Consider the following 16,648-nt stretch of genomic DNA (forward strand, 5'->3'; position numbering starts at 1 on the left):
TCAATATTAAAAGTGTGTGGCGTAGGGGGGGGATGTGTATGTGTGTGTGTGTGTGTGCACACATGTGTGTGTGCGCGCATGCACTGTGTGTGCACATGTGTGTGCGCGCGCATGCCTTTGTCCTTTCTTCCAATCACACCCTTGCGACAGCTCGCAGACACGCGCCACCCTCAAACTCCCCACATCCCCTCACGCGTCTTTTCCTACCAGCTGCTGCAGTGAGCGGCACCGCTTTAAACTTGACAGAAACGTCTGCAAATGTTCCTCCCGTTCGAGTCACATTGATAATTGGTCCAACGTGATTTTCTGCTACGCAAACAGTCGGGGCTGACAGCTGCACAGTTCCAAATGCGTCATCATTGGCAACAATAATGAGATGGGCCACAGTCTCCACCTTAGGCCCGAGGCGTGGGGAACTCGGGACTGAAACACACGAGAAGAGGCGATACGGTGGATCGCTACAGCCTGACTCACAGCCATCGAGAATCCAACTGAGTTCTCATTCTCTTTCCTATTTGATGTTTTTTTAATTTTTTAAATTAATTTATTCATATTACATCTCAGTTGTTAGCCCTTCCCATGTATCCTCCCATTCCTCCCTTCCTCCCACTTCCCCTCCCCTCCCCTATGTCTGTGTCTGAGGGGGACCTCCTCCCCCTGTATATGCTCATAGGGTATCAAGTCTCTCCTTGGTGACCTATTATCTTTCCTCTGAGTGCCACCAGGCGTCTCCATCCAAGGGACATGGTCAAATATGGGGCACCAGAGTTTGTGTGAAAGTCAGATCTCCTTCTCCACTCAACAGTGGAGAATGTCCTGTCCATCGGCTAGTCTGGGTAGGGGTTCGAGGTTTACTGCCTATTTTTTCCTTGGCTGTTGCCATAGTTTGCGGAGGACCCCAGGGCCCAGACTCGCCTGTAGTTTTCCAGGACCCGCTGGATCCTTCTATTTCCTCTTTCTCCCAGGCTTCTCACACCTAAAGTTTCAATAGGATGTCCTCCCCTCTTACCCACTATTCTGGTAGGTACAGTTTTTCATGGGGACGTACACCTTGGACTAGTGTCTCGATATAAGTGAGTATATACCATTTAGCTCTTTTTGCTTCTGTGTGAACTCACTCATTATGACAATTTCTAGTTCAATCCATTTGTCCACAAATTTTGGAAATTCCTTGTTTTTAATAGCTGAGTAGTATTCCATAGTGTAAATGTACCACAGTTTCTTTATCCATTCTTCTATTGAGGGACACGTAGGTTGTTTCCAAGTTCTGGCTATTATGAATAAGGCAGCTATGAACATGGTTGAGCATATGTCCCTGTTGTGTGGTAGTGCATCCTCTGGGTATATTCCAAGGAGTGGAATAGAGAGCTTGTGTGCTGACCTATTTGATTTTTAAAAGTTTAAATATGTGAGCCGGGCAGTGGTGGCGCACGCCTTTAATCCCAGCACTCGGGAGGCAGAGGCAGGCAGATCACTGTGAGTTCGAGGCTAGCCTGGTCTACAAAGTGACTCCAGGACAGCCAAGGCTACACAGAGAAATCCTCTCTCGAAAAACTGAAAAAAAAAAAAAAAGTTAAATATGTGTACCTGTCAGCCCTAATGTAGGCATCGGAAATACTAAAATAAGGTAAATAGGAAATCTCTTTCAGCACGTACTCTAGGAATTCAAAACATTATTAAAGAAATGGTTCTACGATTTCAGCATTAAAGAATTTGATGATCCAAGTGTAATTAATCATGAACTTATGTAGCATTAATCGCATGCTAAGAATCTACACAATTATACTATTACAATTAGGTCACTGTCACACTATGCCTAAAACAGAATCCCAACAAACAAAGTTGAGTAAGACAGTGCTAGATTCCAGAGCCTTCGTCCAGCCAGTCTTCGCCTGTCTGTGGGACGCACACTGGCGCTCACCCCCTCATCCTACTGCTACCCAAGTGCCCTCGCTCCCTCTTGCCTTGCCTTGCCTTGCCTAACATTCAGTAATCACTGTACTGCGCATCCACATAAAAATTCACAGGATTTGTCTTTCTGTGCATGGCTTGGTTCACTTGTAATAACATCCTCCACTTCCGTCTATTTTCCCACAAACACAATTTCACCCCGGATGTGTTTAATGATATCTGTATGCAAATAACAATAATATTTGTATCTATCTACTGATGTACTGAATTCGCATATGCCTCAGTTAGGATTACTGTTGCTATGTTGGAACACCATGACCAAAACCCCTGAGGAGGTTGACTCGGCTCCAGTATCCTGAGTCACAGTCCATTTAAGAGAAGCCAAAGCAAGAACTCAAACCAGCTGGGAGCCCTGAGGGAGGGACTGGTGCAGAAGCCATGGAGGAATGCTGCTTGCTGGCTTGCTCCTTATGGATTGCTCAGCCTGCCCAGGAACGGCACTGCCCACAATCGGCTAGCCCCTGCCCGTCAATCAACCAGCACAATGTATTTAATGTATTTGCATATATAACTGATATCTTTGGATCGCATATATACATGCATATACATAGATAAACACATTTCTAGCAATAAGGACTTAATGCCACAAAGAAGTTAATAAAATTACCTAGAGTCACTAGTACCTGTCAGACATAAGCAAGAAATAACCTATAAAAATTCATGTCCTCCTTCAAATGTAAAGTTCTCAGGGAGCCACATGTAATACCCACAGTTATGCACAAGGGGGCACCCTACTCTGAAAAGACTACTCATACTGCTAACACTAGTTTTTCTCTATTAAAATCTGGGTCTGTCTCTCCTGGTCCACTCCTCCCTCACTTATTAATTTTGCACTTCTTTGCTCTTTAGCGTGCATAACAGTGGTTCTATATTACTCCATAAGAAAGCACGCTGACTCACGCTCCCAACTGGAATTATATAAAGGAATTACATTCATAGTGTTTTGGCTATTTGTATTTGGCAGCCTTGAAGAAAATATCTTTCCTTCCTTGGTGAGTTTAAAATTCTGAATATAAAACAATATCTATCATATCTCATCATAACCAACTTAAAACATCTATCTAGACCGAAAAACATCTTAACCCCTAACCAACTAAGCTTAACTGTAAAACTAAACTATCTGGTCTTCAACCTCATCAGAGACTTGAGAAGGAATAAAACTTAATTACTTGAGTATACAGGGAGTGCAGGTTAGCAGCTTTCCCAGTGAGAAGATGACAGAGACAGTTTGCTACCTGAACAGTCACCCAAAACTCTATAATGTTGAAGCATCATCTTCAGCCTTCTGGCCCAATATATTTGACAGACATATTTGTGAGGCAGGAACCACTGAGGACTTGTTTGACATGACTACTTATTAAAGTATGACTTCTAAGGAAAAATACATGCCCAATTTCCAGCTGCCTTAAGGAAAACCTTTTACAAAGTAATGCTTTCAGGGATACTTGGTGCTAAAGAGATGGCTCAGTGGTTAAGAACACTTGCTGCTCTTACAAAAGACCTGATTCAGTTCCAAGCACCATATCAGGCAGCTCACAACCACCTGTAAGTCAAGGCCCAGGGGATGGGATGCCCTCTTCTGGCCTCCTTGAGTACCTACCTGTATGTATGTGGTCCACACACACTTAGGCACTCACACAAACACATAAAATAAAGAAAAAAAAAACCTTAAAGGTAGCTTTACTTACCTTTAATCTTACCTTTCTTCTGGAATTTTCTGTTATATAAAACTTGAAGTTTTTCATTTTCATAGCCTTACCTCTAATAGTACCAACATATTAACAGATACTTACGTGGACGAATCTGTCCTCTCTCTACTAAAGAAGAATTGAAAAGTTCAATGAACACAGATTCTGCCTGTTCTGGCTCATCGTCATCCAGGATTGAAATAGTTATGGCTGCCTCCGTCTGATTTGCTCTGAAGAGAGCCAATCCGGATGCTGACACATAATCGCTTCCTTGAGTTGCTCTAGCTAAGTGAAGTGGGAGATAAGGTGGTTTCTCCACATCATCTACAGTTGCGTATGACACTGCCACTTCTCCCAGGAGGCCTTTCAACCTTAGTATCGATAGTGTGACATTCTGAGTGGCTTCTTCAACACTAACAGGTCTAGTTTCGTTAGAAAAAATGAACACCCCATGAGGATCATCACTGGCCAAAACTGTCAGTGTTGCATTAATGAGAACACCCAAGGAGCCACTGGAGACCCCGAGGATGGACACAGAGAGGGCCTTGTCCAGTTCTGGCTCTTCATCCGGCAGTATCTCCAAGGTGATGCAGGCAGCCCTCTGCCCGACAGCAAACGTGATGTTGCCAGAGGTGACGGCAAGGTCCCCATCCGGGTCAAAGTCTACTTTCCAATATAAAGTCACTTCAGACAGGGCCCCCTGAGTCCGGGTGACCTATGAAATAGTTAAGATTTTTTTAAAAAAACAAAAGAGGCAGGAGCACTGGGTTAAGAATTTTATCTAAGTACATAATGGTGGTGAGAAAGTAGATTTTAACTTGTTTTCTTTAACTTGTTTTTTTTTTTAACTTTTACTTTAATTTTCTAAGTTATCAAGACTGTGAGGCTACTGTAGATAGTCCACAACCTACGCCTGAAGTCCCCAGGGAACCTTACAGATGGAGGGCATATAAAACTGACTATATGGCAGAAAACCACAAACTAGATGTAAAGTGTTCAGCTTCCAAGGAGATCACAGCTGTGATCATCTGTGAACTTGTAACACATACTAATAATGAGGCAACTGTGGCTAATGACTTATTATATTTCTGCACAAACAAGAGATATTCTTTATACTTCTAAAAAAAAAGACAGTGCATTCTCCACTGTAAAGAATAGACCAGTGACATTTTTCAGAGAAGTTCTTTTCAATATATTTGACCCAAAGTACAACAAAGCGCAGTTAAAAGATATTGTTTCAATATATTAAGAATGAAAAGCCCAAAAATGTTCTAAAGAAATTCTACTAATAGTTAGTCCCAGTAATATTTCATTTGTATTTAAAATATCATTTCTACCTCAAAATAAAATGAGGCGATAATTTTATTAAAATAGTTTAAAAATAATTTATTAAAATCTGTTTCATACTTTTAATCTTAAGTAATAATTCTTTCTAATGTTATTTGATTAATTTCACAGCAGATTATTCAGTCATTTCACAAGGGCAAATATCAGTAAGAGAACAGGAGGATATATTTGCATCATCTGTCCTCATTGTTACATGGAAAGTGAGGAAAGTGAGTGAGCCGTGGGCTCTGTTGAGTCATTTAGCAATATGATCCTTCTTAACCCCTGCTAGAACGCAGCAGGACAGGCACACACAAAGCCAAATAACATCAGTAATATTTCTTCTATTCGCAAATATTTGGGATTTCCTTTTCTTGTATGTGAGGTGGCATAGGGCCACATGGCCACACAATTCACTTACACTTATATATAAATCACTTTCTTATCAGGACTCACATCCCAAGCATGGCTTTTACAAAGGTAAGTAATCCTTGGTTCCTAAAGTGATAAGCAAATCAGAGTGCTTTGCCACCTCGGGTTCTATATGCACCATGAAAGAACTTACATATATATATATAATCTATCTATTATCTACCTATCATCTATCTATCACCTATCTATTTTTATTTGGGAGACATGTGCCACAGTAAGTGTAGAGGGCAGAGGGCGTCTTTCAGGAGACAGTTCTCTCCTTCCGGGATGCAGGTTCACAGCCTGAACTCAGGGTGTCGGGCTTGGTGGGAGGTGCCACTACAGCTCAGTCACCTGTCTCTCTAGCCTCCAGAGGCGATTTTTTTCTTGTACTAGGCCACTGAGATTCTGAGGCATTTGTTGCCACAGTCTATCTAAACTAATGCAGAAATCTGTGAAACGGAGTTATAGCAGAGGCCCATCAGAAGGGTAGTGACCTGTAGGTCAAGCCTCAGTTGACTGAGCAGCTCTGGACAGGATGGTTGGCCTGACTGATGACATCCATGGAAGCTTCTGATGAGGAGATCCACACACCAAACCTGCTGGGATCTACCACTCCAGACCTCAGGGGGATAAAACCTCAAGAGCCCTGCGTCACACTCGCATGGTCTCCACTCGGCGTCTCCACAGCCCATCAGCTGCTCTGGTGAAAGGACAACTCTGGTTCCCGAGATGCCGACTGCTTTCCTGTATTCCTAAATTGCCTCCATCAATCCAAGTCCAACACAGCATATTTTCTAAAAGGTCAGGAGCCCTCAAGGTAACAGATGAATTTACACGTAAAGGCGGCCACACACTAACGCAAATTCGCCAAATAGCAGTCCGCACTACAGGTGCATTTAGGCCCACTCATAAGCACCTCCACAGAAAAAGAGAAAGTGCACGCCTTACACCACTCTCAGATTAGGGGGTGTCTCGGGGAGTACTCACATTTAACACTACAGTACTGTGCCCATCCTCTGGTTCTGTTCCACTGACAAAGAGTGACTCCAGGCTGAACTCAAACACCCCATGAGCGTGGTCGGAGGCAGCAATCGTCACCAGAATCTGAGAAGCCACTCCTAGGCTGGCTGCATGAACAAGTTCCCACGAAAATAAATAAAATAATAATAATAATAATAACAACAACAACAACAACAACAACAACAACAACAACATAATAATAATAATAATAATAATAATAATAATAATAATAATAATAATAATAATAAAGTTAATCATCCTTTTACAAGCCACCGAAAAAGCCATTGAGCAACTATTTGGGGTGGGGGGGAGAATTTTTTTTAAGACTTTCCATTCATGAACTACATTCTAATTTGTTTTAGAATGGAAGGCGGACACAAACAGTTGCCACATGTTGTACTTGTGTTTTTATGACACTTTTCTGCTTTGGCAACAAGTGCCACTTAAGCACTTGGAGGAGAATGGGGAAATTCTGTTATTTCCTTCTCTTTCTCTATGAAAGAAACATTCTCTCCCACAAACCATATGAGGAAGGTCTCATGACTCTGCTGTCCTCTAACGCATGACCCAAATCAACTCTAAACTCTGAGATGGCGCTTTCCCTGGGACGTCAGTGCATCCAAATGCCGAGTGTTGACTTCTACTGTGTGGCTTTCCGTCACATTATTATAGATTCTTTTCCTTAGATCCCAAATAACCCGGGCCTATAGCAGAAAAGACGCTGAAGCCCAGGTCAGCATTCAAGGTGCCCATAATTAGTAGTTTGTATTAACGCCCGCAGACAAGAAGATGGACAGTTCTAAACGCAACAGTCACAGACAGACGTGTTGGCCGCTGTTAGAACCGAGGAGCATGCGCTCTGAGGCCCACATGCAAAATCCGGCACTAGGAAAGGGAACGTCTGAGGGTTAGATGATGTGACCCTTCACAAGGCAGCCTCCTAAGTATTCTCTTCAGACATGAGAAAACAACTAGGGTAAAAAGCCGAAGCACATTTCTATATGAGTATATTTCAGAAGAAACCTGTTTAGCGGTAACTAACTAGGATCTTATTTTCTCTTCATTTCCTTCTGGTTTTTCCTCATTTGTTTTGATCTAATGATGCATATAAAGACTAATCCTCCTTAGTCTACAGAAAATAAATGGGATGGACTTAACCTGAAAACAAAACATTTCGTTGATCACTTTACTGGCGTTCAAAGTCATGTAAATTATTTTCAACAATTTGGGGGGAGGGGTTGTTCTGATTTGAGACAGGGTTTCTCTGTGTAGCCCTGGCTGTCCTGGACTCACTTTGTGGACCAGGCCAGCCTTGAACTCACAGCGACCCACCAGCCTCTGCCTCCCCAAGTGTTGGGATTATAGGCATGTGCCACTGTGCCCAGATCAACACTTGTTTGTTTTTAATGGTATTCAACCACATAGGGTCCATGTGGTGAGGAGTGCCTGGCCATCAGAAGCTGACAAAAAATGTGATTCTGCCTCCATCACTGAGAGAAGAGACTTCCTCATGCGGCTGTGATGGTTAGTGAGTTAAGACGCACAAAGGACCATCTAGCCACAGAGGACCAGGGAAGCGATGAGCACTACCGTCTCTGAGACGAGACACTGAAATGCAGACGCTAGTCAAGGACCTTGGGACAGCTGCTTACCGTGGGTGCGAACGGCTGGAAGGAAGAAATCGGCGTCCCCTTCTCCACTACCACTGCCATCAGCCCTAACGTGTTCCAACACTTCGCAAGAGACACACAGGGACAGCCCACACAGCACACAGCGCACACGAGGAGAAAATGAAGAATGTATCAAGTAAAAGAAGGAAATGCAGTCTGGCCACTCAAGGTTTGTCCATTCTTCCACTGACAACCGATCCTTTAGAATTGGTGGAATGTAACATCATGTATGAAAGAACTAAATCTTTCTAGTTCTGGGAAACACTCCATATAAATAGTAACTAATATTTTCCATGTCCAATAAGTTAAATAACCATGTCTGGAAATTTTCTCCATTTACAGTAATATAAATCTGTAGCATTTTGGCATTTTAGATAATATTTGTATGCATAATCATATATTTAGACTTACAAGCCAGTGAAGGTCACCTTGTCAATCAAAACTAATTCAAAACTAGGGAAATGTATCTCAGATTTCCCCATCCACACATTCAGAACCCCCCCACATTTACTATTCTCAAGTCTTAACAAATATAATTATACTTTCATATCTAATACACCTTATACACCAACCGTGATTTTACAAAATATTCACAAAGAAAGAAAGGGAAATGGTGACAAAAATAAAAAGAGCAGAGATAAGAAAATCAAGCCACATTTACCAATGTCCTTGACTGACAGGCCCGGGTTAAGGGCTGTCTTGGTTTTTTGTCCTTCCATCTATGGAGACTGGAATATTCCAGGCATGAGAACTTATAGCACACCCATGGCCTAGAATCATCTCAGAGACAGAATGGATTGCCAGCAACTATACATACAGTTCATAACTGTCCCCATACTGTCTAGAAGTCATAAAGAAGAGACGTAAAGCTCAATGTCACATACACCTTGACTGGTATCAGACCTCTATTAAGGGCACTTAATAGCATGTCCAGTCAACTTTGGAGACTAAGTGTTCTTTGAGCTAAGTGAAACTGTGACTTCAAGTGGCACAAGCAGTCCTCTTTGGACCCACAAAGACTTTAGCCCTGCAAGCTGTTTCATTTATTACCCAGTCCCTAAAAAAGGTTACTGAAGAAAGGTCAATACCTACGATGCTTTTCCTCTTACTTCCACCTCATTACCAAAATTTTACTTCTTCTGTTACTACTTCTTAGTAGGAAACTACAGATGAACAGTCCATCACCAGTTAGTACACAATGCATATTCTAAAAGTATTGCTACGCTCCTAAAAAAATATCTCAGCTATATTTGACAATCATAGGATGGGATCCCGTTCAGCAGTCAGGCACTGCAGATATGCACAGGGCCTTGGAATTGAGCCCAGAACTGGAAAATACTGATGATCTTTTTTTTTTTTTTTTTTTTTTTTTTTTTTTTTTTTGAGGCAGACTCTCACTATTCCCTGGAATTCATGATATAGACTAAGCTGCCCTCAAACTTACAGAATTCAATCTGTCTCTGCCTCCAAAGTGCAGGGATTAAAGGTATGTGACATCGTTCTTGGCTCTTGACGAGTCATTATTAACCAAAACTGGTGACAGTCATGAACGTCTTCTCTTTCCATTGCCTAAGTGTTCTTTGAGCTAAGTGAGAGAAACAGTGACTTCAAACAGTGCCCGTTCATCTTTTCATTAATGAAACTGCTGCCATGAGAACGCTGATGTGATGATGGGAAGTTGACTCTAGAGACAAACATGGTATTTTTACATGCAACCTTCTGGCATATTTTCTCATGTTTTATACGTTCACCAATTTGTGGCATTGTTTATTGAGTACACCCTCTGCTCCCAAGCACTAGCTTGGCTCCATTTGTCTTCACCTAGGTTAGGAGCACAGGAAAAGGGGATTTTGCTTACTTATCCCAAATTCTTACTCATACAAACAGACAATTCTTTTTGTTTGGTTTGTTTTTTGAGACAGGGTTTCTCTTAGACAATCCTTATATGCATGGCTTACCTTGACTTTCAATTTAAAAGCTTTCTACACTATGATTTTCTTTATTAAATAATGCAGGTGTTGATAAAACTGAGATCATGCCAGGCACTGTGGTGAAAGGAAATGTCCCTGAAAACTCTGCCTTGCTTGTACCTTACTCAAAGGCAGTGCAGCCCATAGTGCACTATTAAACAACAGCCTAAACAGCACTTATGCGATGAATACATTAATACTTCTAAAAAGAAACACAAAAAAATAGCTCATCTGAGTGGAATAAATACCATGAACAGCTTCACTTTACCACAGAAAGCATTGCCCTGCATTGAGTTTTAACTACAAAGACCTTTGCTAATCCTTTCCCTGACTGTCAGAACTAGGGATAAGATTTAAGACCTCTCTCCCCTAGAATTCTCTCTCCGGACTACACTAACAGATGCATGCATTAGATCCACAGACAGCTCTGGTGGAACCATCAAGAAATTTCCAAAAGAAGGAAAGTAACCTGGTGGTCTAGAATAAGTCATGTGAATGGCAGCAGTAATTTTGGCATTTAGCACAACTGAACTATGAAGATTCAAAGGAACCTTTGAGTTGGCACTATCTAGTGGCATCACGGTTGGCAGGTCAGCAAGTATTTGATGTTTATATGTTTCCAGTCTTACCTCCTCCATCTGAGTTTAATAATTCAACTTTAAAAGACTTTTCCAGTTCAGGGATGGAATTATCCGTGATGTTGACAGAAATATATTTATATCTTTCTCCTGATTGAAATTCTACTGTGCCAGCAGTACTCTGAAACACAAATGAAATGTATAGGTCAGATTTATCCATCGTATTAACATTATTCTGTGAGTAAAATTACAAAATGAAAATGTCTACTGTATTGCCAAACTGTCATAAATTCTGAAATGGGAAAAGCTAAACACACACAAGTAAATATGAACGTGTATAACATAAATTCTAAATACGTGGGCTTTTCATTATTATTTCTGATGCTGGCGACTGAAGGCAAGACTTTGCACATGATAGTCAAATGCCCTGTACATGAAATACTTCCCAAGACCTAATGAATACTTATTTTGCAACTAAATAAAGTAGGCGGGTTTCTGTTTTCTCACTTCTTATTCATCAAAAAACAACAACAAAAAAAAAAAGAGAGAGAGAGAGGCGGGGGAAGAAAATAAGACATTTTCATAGCTAACACCTAAAAATTCTTAAAGAATTGTTTTGTTTCAATACAAGGAATTCTCTTCCATTATCTGAAAAACTTGTTTTCTTCTTGCCATAAACTTTAGAGTCATGTAATATTTTGTTGTCAGAGTGTGTGAGCGCTTGCATTTTACCTTCTACAGCTGGCAATAGTCTCAGCTCTAACTGAGAGGCTCAAATGCCGACTCATCCAGTGCCTCATTTATTCAACGTGGAGAACGTGCACAGCACCAATTTTACATGCCTGAGATTATAAACTAGCCCAGACCGATCAGATTCTAAGAAAACATTCTAGAAAGGGTGGTAGGGACTCAGCAGATCAGAGCACTACCTGCTGCTCTTCCAAAGGACCCTGGTTCAATCCCCAGTGCTTATATGGCAGCTCACAACCATGTGTAACTCAAGTTCAAAGGGAACCTGCGCCCTCTTCTGATCTCCTTGGGCACCAGCCATGCTCATGGTGAGCAGACATACTCACCAATACCGGTCAAATTTTAACTAAAACTTTACAGAGGTGAAAAGGTGTTACCTGTTACTAAAATCATCAAGATGGAGCAAGGGAAATAGGGAGTGCAGATGTAGCTGATGTGCCTAGACTTCGGTATCAGGTAGAATATTTCCACAGTTGTAATGGCCGACTGACATTGGACTGTCTTAGGAAGCTGCTTGAAGCTGTAGCATCGTACTCAGTAAGCATTTCTGACCTTGCTCTTCGGGGTACTGCATGGTCTCACGCTCTCCTTTTCTTTCTACGTTCCAAGTTCCGCCGTCAGTGTTCATTACCAGTTTTAGCATTTTCCTGGCAGACTTTAAACGTTGCTGTTCATCACACTCTCCAGGCAGTCCATGTAGACAAGCTAATCCACTCCAGGCTTTTAATAGCATGTAGCTGGCACAACACCTAGGGTAATACGTCTTCTAACCTCTGATGTCCAGACTTAACTGAACTTTCTATCATTTCTCTCAGAGTCTCATATTTACTATCTTTGTTCAAAAACTATGCTTTATCCAACCCTCTCCATAGCTCTGAATCCTGCCACAGCATTTTTAACACTCTTCTTTGCTCTATCAGCCACACTTGGCCCTGAGGTCCTGCCATTTTATCTCCACAGCATGGCCTGAGCCCATCTACTTATTTCCTTGGGCTGTGGCGCAAGCCTGATTCAAAATACTTTTTGCCTTGGCTCCATGAATCGGACTTCTTCCTTGTCACTCTGTATCCGGTATCTGCCTCACTTGACCCATTCTCCACAATTCAGCCTAGTGTTTACCAATGCACAATGCCGTTGTGTGTCCTCTCCTTGTAAAGAATATTCATAACAAGCCAACGTTGCAGTATGACCTCGAGGGGTTTGAGTAACCTGGTCTATGCAGATGTTATGTTCTCTCACTACACCTCGCCCTCTACATCAGAGAGAAAAGAGCCTTCCTGCAGCTCTTTTGACACCTGGGCCCTTCCCAACCCTGGTGCCTACCTTATGGTACTACTAGGGTCGCCCAGCTTTATCGGCATTGCTCTTGCTAAACGTTAGAACTCAGCATGAAGCTCTTGGTTATACTTCACACTCATGCCTCCCAAGGCACAAACCCTGACACAGCCTACACATACAATTCAATAGATAACTATTTAATTCTTTCTTGTTGGCAATTGGCAGTTGCTGGAAAAAAAGAGCATCAGTTTATCCTGGACATGGTCCCTGATGAGCTGCCCTACCCCAAGCGCATACTTGCAGCACTAAATGGAGCCAATAGGTTTAAAGTAAAAGTATAGGTAGTTGGGAAGGAGAATGATGTGATTCAGGTTGACCAAGAGGTACCATGATTGGGTTTGATCAAACTCATTATACTCATGAACGAAGTTCCCAAACACACGAACAATAAAATCACAGGACTCCAAGCAGGTGGGTGTAAAGACTTAAGAGATGGCTATCACTTGCCATGTGGATATTAAAATATGCATCCTTAAAATAACCTCAGTGCCCTCTGGGATACTCAGAAATGTCTCCACAGGCACACACTTCCTGCCAGCGACAAAATACAGCATGAGTTTTCTGTTGAGTTTCATTTATTACAGAAAGTATAATGAAATTCGAAGCTGTGGCTATTTCAGCTACACAGACATTAAAGGCCGTGAGCATGAGCCCTCAAGTATTGCCTCAAGAAAACACACTAAGCTAAGAACACACACATTGTGGAAAACGTCAGCCTCATTAAAGATATGATACATGCTGAAGAAAAACATGTGTAAGCTAAGAAGAGTTTTTGGAAAAGGAAATCTATGAATACACAGCTAACCAGAGTGGAGCTGAAAATAATGGAATTCTGCTAACCAAGACTTCCATGGTTCACAAGGAAGAAGAGGGACATATTATGGCAGAAAAGGGAAGTGAGGAACAAGAAACGAACACGGGAAGCTGAAAAAAAAGAATTATTTTGGAAATAATAAATATTGAAGTATATAATATTTTTCTTTTAAGGATTCCCAAGAAGAAATCCTATCATTTTCTTATGTAAGACTGTTGTTGACCTTACGAACAGTAGTAGTGATTGAATGTTACTATGTATGTATCATGTATGTATCATGTATGATGTACAACACATACAATGCTGTCTTTCATCTCCAGAGTGATCCTGCTCAACGAATACATCACACCTTCCTAGATAAAGAAACTAAGGTTAAATACGATGTGTCTCTACAATCACACATGTAGAGATCAAGGGAAAGCATGGTTCTGCCCATTTCTAAATCCTTAGTACCACACTAAAATACCATATTACTTCTCCTTTGAAGAAAAAAAACGTTGATACCATTGAAAAAAAACCATGCAGAGACTTGATACCCTATGAGCATATAAAGGGGGAGGAAGTCCCCCTCAGGCACAGTCATAGGGGAGGAGAGCAAGGGGAAAATGGGAGGGAGGGAAGAATGGGAGGATACAAAAGATGGGATAACCATTGAGATGTAACAAGAATAAATTAATAAAAAAATTAAATTAAAAAATAAATAAATTAAATTAAATTTTTAAAAAAGAAAAAACCATGCGCACATAATATCTTTGTAATTTTGAACTTATCTTGTGGACCTTCTTAGAGAGTTTGACATAGTTAAGATCCATATTTTCATCGCATCCTATCAAAAGCTACGGCATTATAGCAAGCCACACAGGGAAAGCTAGAGTGAGTACAACGTACAATTCAGTAGCTACCTAAGTGCCATGTTCCACTGCAACAAGCCGTCAACCTACACAAATCTACACGGTCATTTTTTTAAAAATCAGTGTTTATTTTCTTGTTTGATAGGTTCCTTACGCAACGCAAGATGCTTCCAACCCTCCATTAGAATTGTATTCAAATGCAGATATACAAACGCAGCTTCAAAGGGCACAGTGATGATGGGCTGAAAAAAAAATGGCTCACTGGTTAAGAGCCCTTGTTTTTCCTGAGGATTCCCTTGTTGGCTCTCAGCTATCTGTAACTCTGGTTTCAGGGGACCCGCGGCTCTCTTCTGGTCTCAGTGGGGATGGAATACACATGGTGTGCAAACATACATGCAGGCAAAACGCCCATACACATAACATAAAAAGAAGACATTTAAAAATTTTAGTGATACACACCTGGTAGTCCTCCGGACTGAACGCTGTCAAGGACACCGTTCTAAATTCTACAGTCACCCTGCCAAGCAGTCCTTGTGCACGGATGACCAGAAAGCGGACTTCTCCGTCCTCTTCCTGCACCGTGACGTGTGGCACGCTACTAGCAGGCCGACTCATTGCATCTTCAGGCTGAGGAGGCGGCCCTGTGGAGAACTGCAGCAAGCCTAGCAGAGGCAGAGACAGAGGTTCACAGTCATCTGAAGCACGCTTGTACAATCATTTCTACCACACGCTAAAAGCCTGAGGAGCTTCACGTGGAACATATTTTAACAAAGAGTTAATTAACATATTTTTAATGCAAAGTGTTTTTCTCATAACTTTTTTAAATTATTTTTTTATTTTTGATATTATAATACAATTATATCATTTCCCCTTCCCTTTCCTCCTTCCATACACTCCCACATATCCCTCCTTGCTGATCTTCAAATTTATAGCCTCTTTTTTCATTAATTGTCGTTATGTGAATACATAGTAATATATATTCTTAAATACAACCTATTCAGTCTGTATAATGCTCACTGTGTGTGTAAGTTTTCCAAGCTGACTATTTGGTATTCAATAACCAATTGGTGCAGGGAAAACTGTTTCTTCCGCTCAGCATCCCTGGCTGCCTGCAGTTCTCTGTACATGGTTGAGGCTTATGAGATTTGCCCTGTCTATGTTAGCATGTGTGTTGGTACCATCCTTGTTCAGCTCATGTTTAGGCAGTCATGTTGGTGAGTAAGATGTCTGATTGTGGGGATGCCCGGTGGCACTCAAAGAAAGAATAAGCAGGCTACCAAGATGAGACTTGAGAGCCTATGACCATATAGAGGGGGAGGAGGTCCCCCTCAGTCAAACATAGGGGAGAGGAATAGAGTGAAAGCGGGAGGGAGGGAGGAACGGGAGGATACAAGTGATGGGATAACAATTGAGTTGTAATCTGAATAAATTAAATAAATAAATCCTCCCCCAAAAGGACGTCTGGTTGTGTCATAGAAATGTCAGAAGCTACACTCATAATTGTTTTTAAGCCTTTATCATGTCAAATAGTAAGAGTGTAAGAGGGAAGCAACCAATAGTCCTACCCCACTTTGATGCCAATCAACCACAGCAACCACCACTGTGGCACAGCAATCCTACGGGAGGAGCAGTGGCACGCATGCCCTGACAGTAACCAAAGGCTCTTTGATTGGCCCTAAAACCCTCTCAGCAAAAAGCAAATCATGCCTGGTACTGTGGATCTTGGATGAGCCAATAACCACCACCTTACTAAACATGGTAAATGAATGTAGCATAATTCCTAACTACATTTTAAACACGTGTCCTTACATGTAAATGCCGTCCTCACCCCTCGGGGAAGAAAGTCCTCTATGAACCAGATAGGGACTTCTATAGAAACTACAACCAGTCCACACTGCACAATTGCTCCAACTGATACAACCGTAACTCAAACTGACACCCAAAGCTCAGAGTCACTGAGAAGAGGGGGGGCAAAAACACTGTAAGAGCCAGAGGAACAGGGAGTTTCCCATGACTTCTGGGAATGTCATCATGTCAAACATTAAAAGTTAATTTTCCACTTGTCACTATCCAAAGAGATCTGTTTAATTCCACTGAACAATAAAATAATAGAAACAGTAAGGGAATTAAAATTTTTACATTTCCAAACATTTACTCTTATTTGACAAGGTTCTGGAGTTACAAAATTGATATACAGCCACACTGATAACATTCTAAAAAATGTGCAGCGCTTTCTTTAAAACTTAACTCTAAGCACA

General features: G+C 41.4%; 1 protein-coding gene and 1 long non-coding RNA gene across 2 annotated transcripts in view; one reads left to right on the forward strand and one right to left on the reverse strand.

Moving 5' to 3' along the window:
- Nucleotides 1-16,648, reverse strand: part of ADGRV1 (adhesion G protein-coupled receptor V1) — a 517,649-nt gene that overhangs the window by 419,859 nt on the left and 81,142 nt on the right. Inside the window, exons 25-30 of the mRNA XM_084801946.1 lie at nt 14,850-15,052; nt 10,689-10,818; nt 8,072-8,152; nt 6,387-6,526; nt 3,765-4,374; nt 208-423 (exon numbers count right to left, since the gene is read on the reverse strand). Of these exons, the coding sequence (XP_084658072.1) occupies nt 208-423; nt 3,765-4,374; nt 6,387-6,526; nt 8,072-8,152; nt 10,689-10,818; nt 14,850-15,052 (1,380 nt within the window). The remainder of the gene's footprint in view (nt 1-207; nt 424-3,764; nt 4,375-6,386; nt 6,527-8,071; nt 8,153-10,688; nt 10,819-14,849; nt 15,053-16,648) is intronic.
- LOC311609146 overlaps nt 1-16,648 on the forward strand; it is a 1,107,741-nt gene that overhangs the window by 67,379 nt on the left and 1,023,714 nt on the right. The window lies entirely within an intron of this gene.

Source organism: Acomys minous (genome assembly GCF_964271855.1).
Source record: "Acomys minous genome assembly, chromosome: 11".
NCBI lineage: Eukaryota > Metazoa > Chordata > Mammalia > Rodentia > Muridae > Acomys > Acomys minous.